This window comes from Lutra lutra, chromosome 1 (assembly GCF_902655055.1).
Source record: "Lutra lutra chromosome 1, mLutLut1.2, whole genome shotgun sequence".
In the NCBI taxonomy this organism is placed as follows: domain Eukaryota; kingdom Metazoa; phylum Chordata; class Mammalia; order Carnivora; family Mustelidae; genus Lutra; species Lutra lutra.
Window position 1 is genome coordinate 199,451,408 of NC_062278.1, and position 14,103 is coordinate 199,465,510.

Genomic DNA, 14,103 nt, shown 5'->3' on the forward strand with positions numbered 1-14,103 from the left:
CGAATTTTTAAGTAGTTAATCGTATGTTCATTTTAATTATTTTTTTAACGTAATGTCTGACATGCTCACTAGTTGTGCCTTCCCTGAAGTCAGCATCTATCTCGTTTGGCCACATGTCCCCAGGACTTAACATGGCTCCTGATAGATGCTTTAAAAAATTGTAGGAGGGAGAGAAGGAATGAAGGAATGGAGGGAGGGAGGGAGGGAGGGAGGGATGGAAAGAGTCTCATACTTTTCATAAGCATAATTTGAAGACCAATTCAAATTCAAGCTGAATCTGCCTTCATGTCTCATTTAAGAGACACAACTCTGCCGACCATATCCCTTTCAATTCTGCCGACTAAAATGAGGTAGCTTTTTGTCTAGTCCCTTATTTGCAGGTGGCTGTGGATTAGGTCTCTGAGGGCCCTCAGAGCCCCTGCATATCTCTAAAAGGTCCACCTTCGCTCAGCTGGTTGCTGGCTTGGCTTTATACATTTCCTCTTTTCCTCTCCACCTACCACAAAGTTCTTCCCCACCCCCATGAAAAGCTAGTACCTTTTGTTGCAGGAAAACTCTGATTTGGTGGTTGCTTTGAAAACACAGAAAAGTTTGAAGAAAGTTGAAATTAAAGCACAGTTAATCAAATGCAAAACGCCATTCAGCCCCTATCTGCCAAAAAAAATTATTGAAAATATGAATTTCAGATCAGCGACAATGACGACTGTGTCTATGGCAGTGGGGTTGACTGCCTTCGGCGGCCGATGTTGCCAGCGTGCACCCAGCATTAGAAATTAAACAAAAACACATTGAACTTGCTGCATTAGCTGTTGCCACATCGGAACGCTAATGGGTTTAGTGACCACAACCAACCCAGGCCAGAGTGTGTCAACAGCCCGAGGACCAGTCCTGCTTGCTTCCAGAGCTTTGCCCAAGTTGTTACAAGTTTAATTCTTTGCAGCTTACTTTTCCTGCAGTGTTGCTTCTCCCACTAAAGAGCGAAGCTGACAGCCCGCGAGCGCATGGCAAGGCCATGGGGACCCTGGCAAGAGCTCTGCTGATGCAGACCCCTCAGCCTCTTGGGCCTGATGACTGGTTAGATTCGAGCTCCAGAAGGTGCACTTGATGGTCCTCGACCTCCAGCCTCCTTTGTGCCAGTCACTTCTAGAATCCATTCTGGAAATAGCTCTGCCTGAAGCGAATGCAAAGGGCCTCTTGATTTACCACTCATTTGGAAAAGTGGAGTCTTCCTGCCTCTCTTCCTGCGCCAGAAAGCGCGCTGCCTAGTGTTTGCACCACGAAGGGGGGTTTCTCTGCACGCCTGCAGCCTTTCCGCTCTGAGAAACGAGGTGAGGTCCGAGCTCTCTGTTTCCAAGCGTGGGGGAATCAAGCCCTGGGCTGTGGGCAGGCCCTCGGCGGGGAAGAGGTTAAATTGCTCAACCGGCTGGGTCTGTGTTTTCCTGCCCACACTTGCTCCTGGCCTGAGGCTGTGCCTGCTGTTTGGGGAGGGGGAAAGGGAGGTCTCGCCTGGACCCAGGTGGCCGACAGGCAAACCATGTTATTAAGAAGCAGGGATCACAAAACCTTGATCTTCAAAAGAGACCCCTAATTAGTCGCCAGCCCAAGAGTAAATGGCATTCCACCTCAGCGAGGCGGGAAGCGAGGCTTCAAATTCTGGGGACTAATTGCCATTATTGGCTCTATGAAGATCCTGTTGTAAACGCTTGTCATCTGAGCCACTTCTCATCGGCAAACTTGGGATATCAAATTGTTCCTTCATGTTTCAAATTCTGCAGAAGGCCTTGGCGTTTCCTCTTTCTAGGAGGAGCGCCTCCTTCCTGCCCAGGACCGCCTTCTCAGCACCCAGGCTGAAGAGACATTTCCCTGTTGTCTGCTGGGTTGGGTAGGGCAAGTTCTGAATTCTTATCAGTAGGGGATTTGAAAACATGTTTTGCTTTATTCTCCATTGAATTTGAAAATGCCATCTCAGAAACAAGTTTTAATTGCAGGCAGAGGAATTTATCATGAAGCTAATGGGACTTGAGCAGAAAGACTTTTCCAGAACCCCTGGGAGAGACCCTAATGCTGGGGACTATTTGTGTATTCTTTCTCTGTAAGAGGACCCGCCGAATGGTATGAAACCAAGAAGTGCTCTGTAGTAGTACTCAGAGCGAGTGTCTTACCGTTTGTATCAGGTACTCTTGTGACTTCTGGAAGTAAGTATTTTCTCCCTGTTCTTAGACCTGATGGTTCTTGGTCCTTTGAGGCACTTGGGAAGAGAAAGGCAAACTTCTCCAGGCCACACGCAGGATGCTACATTTTGTCTAAGTTTACTCTTGATCTAGGAGAAGATTTCAAGAATTTAGGGACAAGATACCCTGGATCCATGCCCTTCAAGGGCAGACTCGCTAACACCAAACTCAGACCACAAGGGAGGCCAACCTAAAGAGAGGTTTGGGGGACATGGGGATTTGGGCTCGTGACTCTCCAGACCACTGGGATTTTATTATCTGGACACTTTCCCTGGCAGCAAACACGTCAGAGGAAGAGAGAGAGAGGGAAGGGAAAAAAAGCAGTGAATAATTTCTGAACACTCTTGTGAAGTGGGAATTTTCTATTCACCTTTCGGACTGGCTCTGGCAAGTATCCGGGGACTCTGAGATGGCGTGCTCTACGCGGACATCCACAGCCAGCCATGTCACAGGGCCAAATGTCCTGTGGTGACAAATAACCCCTCTCTCCCAGAGCTGAGCTTCAGAGCGCTTTCTTGGGAGAGTTAGGGAGTCACCGTTACTTGGCACTAACTCCTTTGTGTGAGCAGCTCAGGGTGGGATAGGAAGGTGGACACAAGGCGTAGGATATTTGCTCATAGGATTCCATCGTCTCCGTGATGAAAGCCGATGGTTTTCCCTCTCCAGGTAACCTAATAACCTCAGACAGGCGGGAAGCACGGAGGTAGTGGACCTCCCCATGCGGGCTTCTCCGGGATGACTCGGGCATTCGCCCCTCTCTCCAGGGGCCCGGCCCCGGGGGTTCTGTTTGTTGAAACAGTCCCTGTCTCCGATGTCACTCTCGGCACTCCCAGAGATTCCCAAAGCATTATTTTAACCTAGACGTTTCGCTGATTTGAGATGTTAGAAATCGTATGCCAAACTTCTGGTTATTTTAACTAGTTCAGGAAAGAAAGACTAACATCGGTTTTGACAACAAACAAAACCAGTTTTTGTTCTATCACTTATGTTTAAAAGATTCCAATTTCAAACCAAACACAATGTGCGGTTACTCTGTCAGCGACCGTACAGCCGCCCGGGCGCCCGTAGCTGCACACTGCATACATCATTGTATTTTTAAAATGTTACTTAATGAACATTTTTTTTTCTTTTCTAGTAACTACTTCATTGCCTTAAATGAATGCATTCCAATAGAATTTGTAACAAATGACCACTTTGTGTTTGCATTAATGCCAAACACGTTTAACAAATTTTTAACAAGGAACCCTGGCAAGGTGCCAAACTCCTAGAGGGACACGGAAGGAATGCTATAAATTTAAACTAGATTTTACCTTTTCACTTAGCTCAGCGAGTGACTTAGGTGTCTCGCTATCTCAGGATTGTGGCATTTCTACTTTATGTCAGATAAGTTGTACATTTTCATTATTTGTATTACTTAGGTTGTACCTTCTTCCACGGGACTTCTAAATCTGTGCCACCGTGTCTGAAATAATATGGGGCATCTTGGAATAGATGTTTATTTCTGCAAAAATGTTTGCATCTTGTATGCGTTGGTAGATGCACGTATGCGATACGTGACTTACCAAAAATATAATTGTACGTAAACAGCACAGTTAACCCATTAAATACAAAAACAATGGATTCTCCCAGGGTCCTCATCTAGGGGGAGGGATTTTGTGTCCCCCCCCCCCCCCCCGCCTCCACCGCCCTCCCAGAGGCTAATTGGCAATATTGGGAGCCATTTCTGATGGTCCTACCTAGGAGAGTCGGAGGAGTCGAGGAATAGAGGCCATAGTGGAAAGCATCCGCACTACAAAGAATGACTTAGCCCCAAGTGTCCCTGGTATCACATCAGGAAATCCTGGAGTAAAGTAACAAAGCCCTTTGGCTTACGGGCACTGCCTCAGGCTGAGGAAGTATTATCGTAAGGAAACTTGCAACTAAAAGCACATTTCTATTCAATCAATGTTTTAAAAATTACACAGAGTGCCTAATGCTGGTGTTGAGTGGCAGTTTTCTGACCTTCCCTTCTGCTGCTGTCTGCCCTTGAAAAGAGAAGAGAAAAGCTGGCCCATCCTAGCCCGGCCTAAAATTTCAACTAAGGCGGTGCTGAGAATGGCTGGTGGCCCTGGGGATGAGAATGAGTGAGCCCGATGACCCGAGCCAGGTGCCACCAGCAGGAGGCCGCTGCTAGGCGGTGGGAATGGTCTCTGAGACTGGGCTAGGCACAGGCAGGGCCCTGCATATCCCCGAGAAGAAAGCTTTAGGTGCTTCCTGGACACTTTAGTTTTAACAGCTAGGCAATTCTTATAAGGCGTATTAGACAAATACTGACTCCATTACAGCATTAAAATAAATCTTTTTTTTTTTATTTTCAATCATAAGCCTTATTTGTTAGAATGATACAAACAAGCGCTTACATAAAAACAAATCTTTCTTAAAAGGGACATTTAAATTTTTAGAAAAGAAACAATTTTAAGGAAAAGTATCAATTAAACGTGACAGGTGTTATGAAGACTACAAAAATTGGGAAGGTGGAAAACAAAGGACCAAGGTCTAGAAAATTCTGCCATCATAGTAAAGAGAATGGGCTCTAAAAGCGAAAAGATATGGGTTCAAGTCAGACCCCAGGAGGTGGGAATTTGACCTAAAGCATTCAGTCCCTGGAGGCCTCAGTTTCCTCATCCGTTTCAGGGGCTGTCACACCAGTTAGAACCATGGAGTTCTCGAGTTTGATATCGTTGGAGCAAAATCACAGGGCTCCACGGCAGATGGCGTGCACCAAACATTAGCTATGAGTAATTCTGACTACAATAATAACTACAGAAATAAGTCCTAAGGAGACCTAGCAGTTTATGCTACCGTGCATTTGATTTCCTTTCTTTAAAACGCTGTGGGTGAGTTGTACTCAGCACACACAACCAGAAGTTGAAATCCAAATCCAGAGTCTCTCTGTTGCCCCGTCCAGAAAGCTCCACCATCCGGAACAGCAGTTTGCAATTCTGAGCTGAGCGCTGGCTGGCTGGCTGGGCCCACCCCCCCCACCCCCCCACCCCCCCCACCCCCCCCACCCCCCCCACCCCCCCTACCCCCAGCCCTTCGGGCTCTCAAGTGTTACATTTTATTGCCCTGTGGAGCTGTAGGAGGCCACTTGCAAGGTAAAATGTTGCTCTCCACTCATATTTTTGAATTATGGCTTCAAGGTGGTTGCTCCTATCAAGAAAATTAAATGATTTAACATAATTTGTTGCCACTTTGATCACAACAATAATAAATAAATCTTCATGAGAAAAACGGGAAACCCATTCCGCCCCGTTTTAAAAGATGTTAAGTAATAACACAGATGTAGTTATAGAATTTTTTCTTCTGTTTTTGAGCAGAAACGACTCTATTGGGTTTTCCTGTGAGCAGAATTACTTAGTGGAGTGATTCTGCAGGATGCCTGCTGCCCCCCCCCACCCCCCCCACCTCCGCCCCACCCCCGCCATGAACATCTCTTGTCTTAGGGCAGCTGTTAATGAGCTTGTGAGGCTTGCTGTTACGTGGGCACCGTGAGCAATGTCAGGGGCGTCCAAAGCCCTGGTGAATGGGTGTCTGTTTTTGTACCTGGGGGCACAGCACACATTTGGAAAGCACATGGAGCGTAATGGACATTAACCCAGATGTCAAAAATAGCCTGCGTTTTACTACTGTTATTAAACAGTTTCCCCTTTAACCCCTCCGTGTTTACCAAAGACCCCTTTCTCCCAGCCAGTTTCTGCAAATCACTACTGAAAGGGCAGGAGAAGAAAGTCATAATCGGGCAGGTGTCTTTATTCCAAAGAAAAACAGTCTGAAGGAATATTTGTGAGACACCACACGTTTATAGCCTGGTCTCCTGGGGGCGCTTGTCCTGGGCCGGAATCTCACTGCTGGCCTCAGCCTGCCCACCCCACCCCTGCAGGCCCCCCACCCCACCCCCGAAGCCCCCCCCCCAACCCGGGCGTACCAACTGCAGGCTCGGTTCCCTCCTCAGAGCCAAGTCAGGACTTTTCACAATGGAAATAGACTTCTACTATGAGACTAGTTACACATTCTTTGGTTTAAAAAAATCTAAGAAGGGCAGCAACAACAAAGTTTCTAAAGAAACTTTTAAACCACCACCCAGAGATCATTATTAACAATATTCTGGTATAGGCATTTGCAAGTGTTTATGAGTGTGTTGCTGTAAAAAATACGATTGAACTACATATGAAGAATTGAAATCTGCTTTCTTTGCTGGAAAATTATGGACATCGTTCCATGTTAAGAAAAATATCATAATTGTCATATGATCAGTAAGTCTTTTTTTTTTTTTAAGATTTTATTTATTTATTTGACAGATAGAGATCACAAGTAGGCAGAGAGGCAGGCAGAGAGAGAGGAGGAAGCAGGCTCCCTGCTGAGCAGAGAGCCCGATGCGGGACTCAATCCCAGGACCCTGGGACCATGACCTGAGCCGAAGGCAGAGGCCTTAACCCACTGAGCCACCCAGGCACCCCTGATCAGTAAGTCTTAAGGAGGCCTGCACACAGATCCCTGTTCATTTCCTTTGAGCCACAGATTAAAAAAATAATAATAATCCTTATTCTCTTATCTATTTGTGTATCTGTTCATTGGCTGTCTTACTCCTAAAAATACAGGCTTCATGAGGGTACAGATTCTGTCAGTCTCTGTTACTACTATGCCCTCAGCACCAGGCACACCGCCTGCCACAGAGAGAAGCCGTGTTCGTTTCCTATCCATGCACAACAAATTAACACAAACTCAGTGACGAAAACAGCACCCATTTATTATCCCACAGTTTCTATACACCAGAAGCCAAGTCGCGCTCCTCTGGGTTCTCCCCTTAGGGTCTCATGAGGCCAAAGTCAAGGTGTTGACCAAGCTGGACAACGCTGACCGGAGGCCCTGGGGAAGCACCCACCTCCAAGTTCATCCAAGTTGCCGGCAGATTCTGTTCCTTGTGGTTGTAGGACTGAGGGCCCCGTTTTCTCGCTGGCTGTCAGTGCGGGCTGCATTTTGACTATGTGGGACACTCTCAGTCCTTGTCCCATGATTCCCCTCCATCTCAGCACAGCAAACCCCAATTATGTTTGAAGTTTCCCTTTCTCTCCCACTACTCGCGAGAGAAAAAGCCTCTGCTATTGAAAGCTCCTGCGATTACATTAGGTCCCCTCAGATCGTCCCTCTTCATTAACTTAAAGCCAGCTACCAGCGGCCAGTGACATCTGCAAGCTGGCATAATCATGGGGAGAGACGTTCATAGTCTTGGTCTTAGGGATCAGAGCAGGAAATCTTGGTACGGGGTGGGATTCTGCCTACTCTGGATGCCCTCTCATACCTGTGGATGCATGAGTGAATCAATTTGTTCCACAAACTGTGCAAAGGACAGGGGATGATAAATGAGCAAGACCCGCCTGGCCCCTCCCTCCTAGATCTTACAGCCCAGACCAGGGTTATTCAGATAGAAATATAAAGGAAGCCACTTCAGGAGTTTTCAGTTTTCTTGTGGCCACATTAAAAATAGTAATAAGAGGGAGGCCTGGGTGGCTCAGTCGATTAAGCTGCTACCTTCAGCTCAGGTCATGATCCCAGGGTCCTAGGATCGAGTCCGCATGGGGCTCCTTTCTCAGCAGAACCTTTCTCAGCTTCTCCCTCTGCCTGCTGATCCCCCTGTGACTGTGTGTTCTTTCTTTCTCTCACAAATAAATAAATAAAATCTAAAAAAAAATAGTAATAAGAAACAGGAGAAATTAATTGTAGTACTCTATTTAACTTAATCCAGTATGTCCAAAGTATTATTTTAATAATATTTAATAATATTTAATAATAATATTCATATTTTAATATGAAATCAAGATTAACAAAATGAAATTCATACTAACCAATATCACACTGTATGTTAACTGGAATTTTGAGAAACACTTAAAAATTAGATAAACTCAGAGGAAAATTAAAAAAACCTAAATTCATACTGAATCTAAAATTCAATATATTAATTTGTAATCATTTAAAATCAATATAAAAAAATAATTCCTTACTTAATCTTCAACATCTGGTATATATTTCACACTTAGAGCACATCTCAGTTTGAACCAGCACATTTCAAGGTACCCACATGTGGCCGGTGACTGTCATGCTGGATAGTTAAAGTCCAGACACATCACCACAAGGGGACAGTGAAGTGTGCATGAGACTTCTTGTGCTACATCCCACACTCAGCAGGATCAGGCAAGGCTTCCAGGGAGGAAGTGACACCTAAACTGAGACCAGAGAGGGAGCGGGCATCAGGCGCATGGAGGGTTGGTGTAAATACTCATCAGACAGGCAGGGCTGTGAGGCGAGGAGAAAGGAGAGCTTCGGATTGCAGAAGCAAGTCCAGCACAGGTGGAGCGGGGTGTGTGGGGCTGGAGAGAGAGCGGCTGGCACGGCTAGCTTCCTTCCTCCCTCCTGAGGGCAGTGGGATGGTGAATGCAGGTTGCACGCAGGGAACCCAAGATGGAGGTGATGTCCTTAGAAACAAGGCTGTCGGGGGCACCGGTGAGCACCCCGAGTCGGGTGCTTCAGGAGAAGATGCTCGGAAACAGAGTGGGCAGCTGTGACCCTCCGGGTGAGGCGAGAATGGCCAGAGATTATCCCACCGTGGGGGGCTGCCTGGATTGCCTTATTCTTGTTTTTCGTTTTTTTTTTAAGCACAGGCTTATTTTCCCCCCAGGAAGGGATCATCTGCATTTCTAACTGCTGGGAACTGTCGTCTGAGTCTTTCTCTAAAGCCATGTCCGCCTCCCGGTGAATGGATTGTCCAGTGGAAGGAGCGGCAAACCGTTTCTGAGTGTTCTCTCTTCCACAGCGCAAACCTTGCCCCAAAGCCGCGCACAGCCCTAGTGAGGCACTATATTCTGCCTAGTGACCTGCTACCCAGCTGGAAATCTTTCTCTCAACTGAATAAATGATTGTTCTTTGCTACTTTATCTTGGAAAAACATCAAGGACATCAGGCATTCACTGTAATTATTTTTCACTCGTTTCCCCATCTGTAAAATATGACCGGTGCATTTTAGTACTACTTTGGGTTTCTCTTTACCTTTTAATCATGTGGCCTTTTAATATATTGGTCAGCCCCTTAAAAGGATGATTAAGAAATGCTTAATGCACAAAAGAATTAGAGCTATGCACAGCTCATGAAGCAGAAAGCGTGCTCTGACTTACAATTTTCATACGAAGTTTGCAGAGATTTTATGTGCCAGAATAAGTAATATGATCTGCTCGAGGAACTCCCTAGCTTTCTGGCTCTGCAAAAGTCATTTTTTTTTTTTTTTTTGCCCCGATTCAAGTTTCTTAACCAGAAGGGTTACACCAAACTCCTCAGAGTATGAATTAGCAGAGTTCATCCAAGCCATATTTCGTTCCTACTGTTTAACCAGGGTTGGGAGTAACCGCCTACCTGTACGGACACGGGGTCTCCAGCGCCCTCATTAGTCAGTGTGGCTCGAGAAATTCTGTGCATCGACCACCAATTCAGACAGCGCAGGCTCTATACAAAAGGTGCTTCACACGTGTGTGTGTGTGTGTGTGTGTGTGTGTGTGTGTGTGTGTTTGATCTTTCCTCTCACTGCCATATTCCCCAGAGAGCTGCTCTATTGCCCTGTGCCCGGAAACTCCCCGAGTATTCAAAGGCCATATGTGAATGATAATGAGCATCGGTGGGGGGAGCCAGTCATCTTCTGAAGGTCCTCTGGGCCAGGCCTCTCTTCGCACCCATTTTACTGATTCTTCCCAGGCTGCACTTGTGTTCCACCCCAGGCCCTCTTGATGGGGCCGTGAGGAAGCATGGGGTGCTCCTGCTTCTCTGTGCCCCAGAGCATGATGCATGCGGATGTGTGCATTTATGTTTAGGGTCAAGCACGCACGTCTTTGTCTGCAGGGGGGAAGGGGGGAGGCCAACTTTGTTTTGTTCTTTTCTATTCAATATCCTTTTTAAAAATGTTTTCCCTGTAGCAAAACATACATTAAAATGCGCCATTTTAACCATTTAAGTGTACAACTTAAGCATAATTCAGATGCATTCAGTGCCTATACAGGGTTGTACAACCCCTACTGTCCATTTCTAGAACTTTCTCACTATCCCAAAAGATCACTTAATTATACCCACTAAGCAGTAGCTCCCCATTCCTCCTCCCCTCCAGCCCCTGGCAGTCCTCTAATCTATTTTCTGCATCCACAAATTTATCTCTTTGAGATATTTCATGTAAGTGGAATCATACAATGTCTGTCCTTTGCTGTCTGGCTCCTTTCACTGATTTCGCTGCTATGATGTCTTCTAGTGTCATTCATATTGTGACATGAATCAGAACTTCATTTCTTTTTAGAGCTGAGTAATATTCCACTGTATGTATATACCACATTTGTTTATCCATTCCTTTTGGTTATAGATGCCTGGTGGGTTTTTTTCTCCCTGTTGGTTATTGTTAACAACGCTGTTGTGAACATCTGTGTGCCAGTCTCTGAGTCCCTGTTTCCCATTCCTCTGCATCACACCTAGCCGTGGAAATGGCTAAGTCAGTATTCTTCGAACCTATTGGTCTCAGCTGGTTTGGAAGCAAATGTTAAGTTTTCTGGTGTCCTGACCATCCTTAACTCTCTAGTGTCTATAACGTGAAGTTAAAAATAGTTTAGGAACCTTACTCATAGCTCAGGTCATGATCCTGGAGTCGCAGGATCGAGTCCCACATAAGGCTCCCTGCTCGGCAGGGAGTCTGCTTCTCCTGCTGACTTTTCTCCTCTCTCTCTCTCTCTTTCTCTCTCTCTTTCAAATAAATAAATAAAATCTTAAAAAAAAAAAAAAAAAGAACCTTACTCATTGTTGAAAAGCGTGGAAAGAAAAGCCCTGAACATGTACTCTGATCATGTAGAAGTGATCCCTGGAACATTTTGGTCTATTTCCTTTCACTTTCTTGTTGCCTATCAAGAGACCTCTACACCTGTATGCGACATCTTTTGAAAGAGGCCTCTTCTCAAAGGTGTTTACAGGACATAATTTAACTTAGTGTTCACTCTGTCCTTCCTCTGTACGTCCTCCCCATGCCAACTAACCCCAGCCAAAGCGAGTAGTAGAGGGTCCATGCGGGGATGGGGTATGGGAAGGCTGGCCCTATCAGCTCTATCTGGCTCTATCTGTAATCTCCTCTTCAGTGGCAGTTGCTTTCCCTGCTAAATGTTGTGCTTTCTTGTTACAGCTATCAGAAGAGCTAACTAAAGGGGAAATGCAGCTCTGCAGCAATGTTCTGATAATCTCTTGCAGCGTGGCTCACGTCACTGGCCATCACCACCTGGAACACGCATCGGGACCGAAGAGGAACTTTTCATTTTCATTATGGTGCACAGTTCTGTTCGACTTGATATTTCCTTTATCGTCTCATGTCATTTCTCATGGATTCAGATATGTTGGGCAGGAAGAACGAGGAGGAGGGGGAACATGACAGATCCTCCGTTTTTGGGGTGGGGGGTCAGGATTTGGGTGTTCAAAATGTGATCATCTCTTCTGAATGTCATTCTTTGATACATTTTATTTATGTTCCTTAAACATCGTGGGATAAACTTGAACTCCGTGGGATTTTAACTGTGGCTTCAGCTTCTTTTGGACCACTCGCTTCATCTCCGGTTCTGCTGCTGGTTCAGTCGAAGTGGTCATTCCTAAGGCATCAGATTATCAAAAAGTGTAAATTCTGTGAGTGAGTGGTGTTGGCAGTGTTTGTACACCAAGATGCATGGAGTGTTTGACGAAGAAACCAAAACACCAAAAATGGTGAGCCTTTACCCTCCTCTATTTCTTTAATCCGCTGTTTGAAGAACCACATTTTGATGGTGTAACCAGTAGTTACCTCTGGGCCAGGTTGGAAATGAAATCAATTTTTTAAACCACTAATACTTGCCAAGAAATCGCCTTATGAGAACATGGTGTGTGTCTCTGACAAAGCATGGCATGTCCAAATCGATCATTCATGATCCTATCTACCCTGTTTCTGTGCTGGAGAGTGGCAAAAGCCTGAGGCACCCGCACCCTTCTATTCTGTGCGGCCCACACATCCCTGTGGCGGGGACGTACCCGAGCCTCAGGCTCTTACCATTCCCATACGCATAGGTCTCCATGGAGAAGCTGGGACTCATTCACATTTCCAGATCCAAATGCTGTGCAACGAGTGTAAGCTTAGATCTTCTGGAAATGAAGGGTCATTTCTCATTTTTTTTTAATGTCTCCAACATGGATTCCAAAGCATTTTCAGCAACAAACATGAAAACATTGATGAATGAGGAATAATCACAAAAGCTGTGTATCTGTATATAGCTCTACACAACACATGTGTGGGTACAGAGTCATTATGTAAAGCACATGCCAGGGAAAGAGACCAAATTTGGAGGTCTTTTCCATACAGTGACATGGTACTAAGGAGGATTTAACTCCTACTGCTTTCTCTGAAAATGAAAAAATAAGGAAGGTTGTTTTAACTGCATAAAACTCACAACCAGTCTGGCAAACATGTGCAACTCTCGCATTGATCCACTTTCTCGTCAATGGAAGAAGGCCTTCCACAGGTACGCAAGTGGGAGATGAAAATCTGCATTCTTACGAGGATAAACAGTGAAGTTAAGCATGAGTGGCCTTAATAAATACAGTTGTCTTTCTTTGCTGCTGTGGGAAGGATTCCACACAGATGCTCCTGAAGTCTTGCATTGAATTTAGTTGTTATTATCACTTTTCAAAATGTTGGTGCAATGAACTCCAGACCTCTCCCGTGAGCCATAGAGATATTTAAAAGACAGACACCTTATTTGTCGGGGAAGATGAAACTGTGTCTGGGTTGCACTGTTCATCCTTGGTGCGTTAGAAGTAATATATCCAAGCAGGTTTCTTGCTTCTGGCTTTGTTCTTGTCGTCAGTAAGTATAGCGAACTACGTAAAGCTTTCATGTTGCATAAACAATCCAAATACATTCATGTTTAAAAGTTTGTCCTTTAACTATCAAAGGGTTTTAGGATCTCGACTGGAGAAGAGAGCAGAGTTCTTTGCAAACGTTTATAGCACATTTTGACATAATGTCGCACTGAAAACCCAGGCCACGTAAGCGTGTCCCCGTGAACAATTTAGGTGTCCTCAAAAAGGCGGTCCTCCCTGCCTCCTGCAGCCAGATCCTGACCTGAACTCTGCAACTGAATACTTGAAGTAGGAGTAGGAAACCCACTAGGGAAACTAGGGTCCTCGAAATAGAAAAAGCAACCAACCACATATATTTAGCTATTTCTCAGTATGTGCCAATTTTATCACAGCTGTTGTTTAGGGGGGGCATTTTTTGGCCCCACTTTTGTTGGGTTAAAGTATTATCAATCTCACCATTATGGGGGCATATTACTTAGTCCCTTAAAAATTAAATTCCATCTGACATAGCACATTTTCCCATTTCGTGTAATATTCTCTGATGTTTTGGGGGTTACCAAAAAAATTCCCTTTTTCACAAAAATAGTCTCTGGGTTTACAACAAACACTGTGATGTTGGGGAGATATTTCCTTTGCGCAAACGTTAGCAGGTACCCCTCTAATCATAATGAGGTTGGAAAAAAAAAGTGGAGGCTAACATTTAGGAGAAGTTGGTCTTCTTGCTCTGTGCAAAAACAGGCTTGTACTTTATACCCCATTTGGTTTTGATGTACAGTCTCGATTTTGTATTTAATGATTTTTGTGTATCCAGTATGCACGTTAACAGCGTGTCAACTTTCATTTGAAAGTGGGTTTCAATTTACTTTTTAAACAGTGTTTATGATGAGACCTCAAATGTGTTGACATAGGCTCTCTTTGAGATGTGTTTGTGTAGAGTGGC

General features: G+C 45.1%; 1 protein-coding gene across 1 annotated transcript in view; it reads left to right on the forward strand.

The window, feature by feature from the left end:
* ERC2 (ELKS/RAB6-interacting/CAST family member 2) overlaps positions 1-13,866 on the forward strand; it is a 937,761-nt gene extending 923,895 nt beyond the window's left edge. Inside the window, exon 21 of the mRNA XM_047691669.1 lies at positions 11,467-13,866. Within this exon, the coding sequence (XP_047547625.1) occupies positions 11,467-11,709 (243 nt within the window). The 3' untranslated portion in view covers positions 11,710-13,866. The remainder of the gene's footprint in view (positions 1-11,466) is intronic.
* Positions 13,867-14,103: the final 237 nt, after the last annotated feature.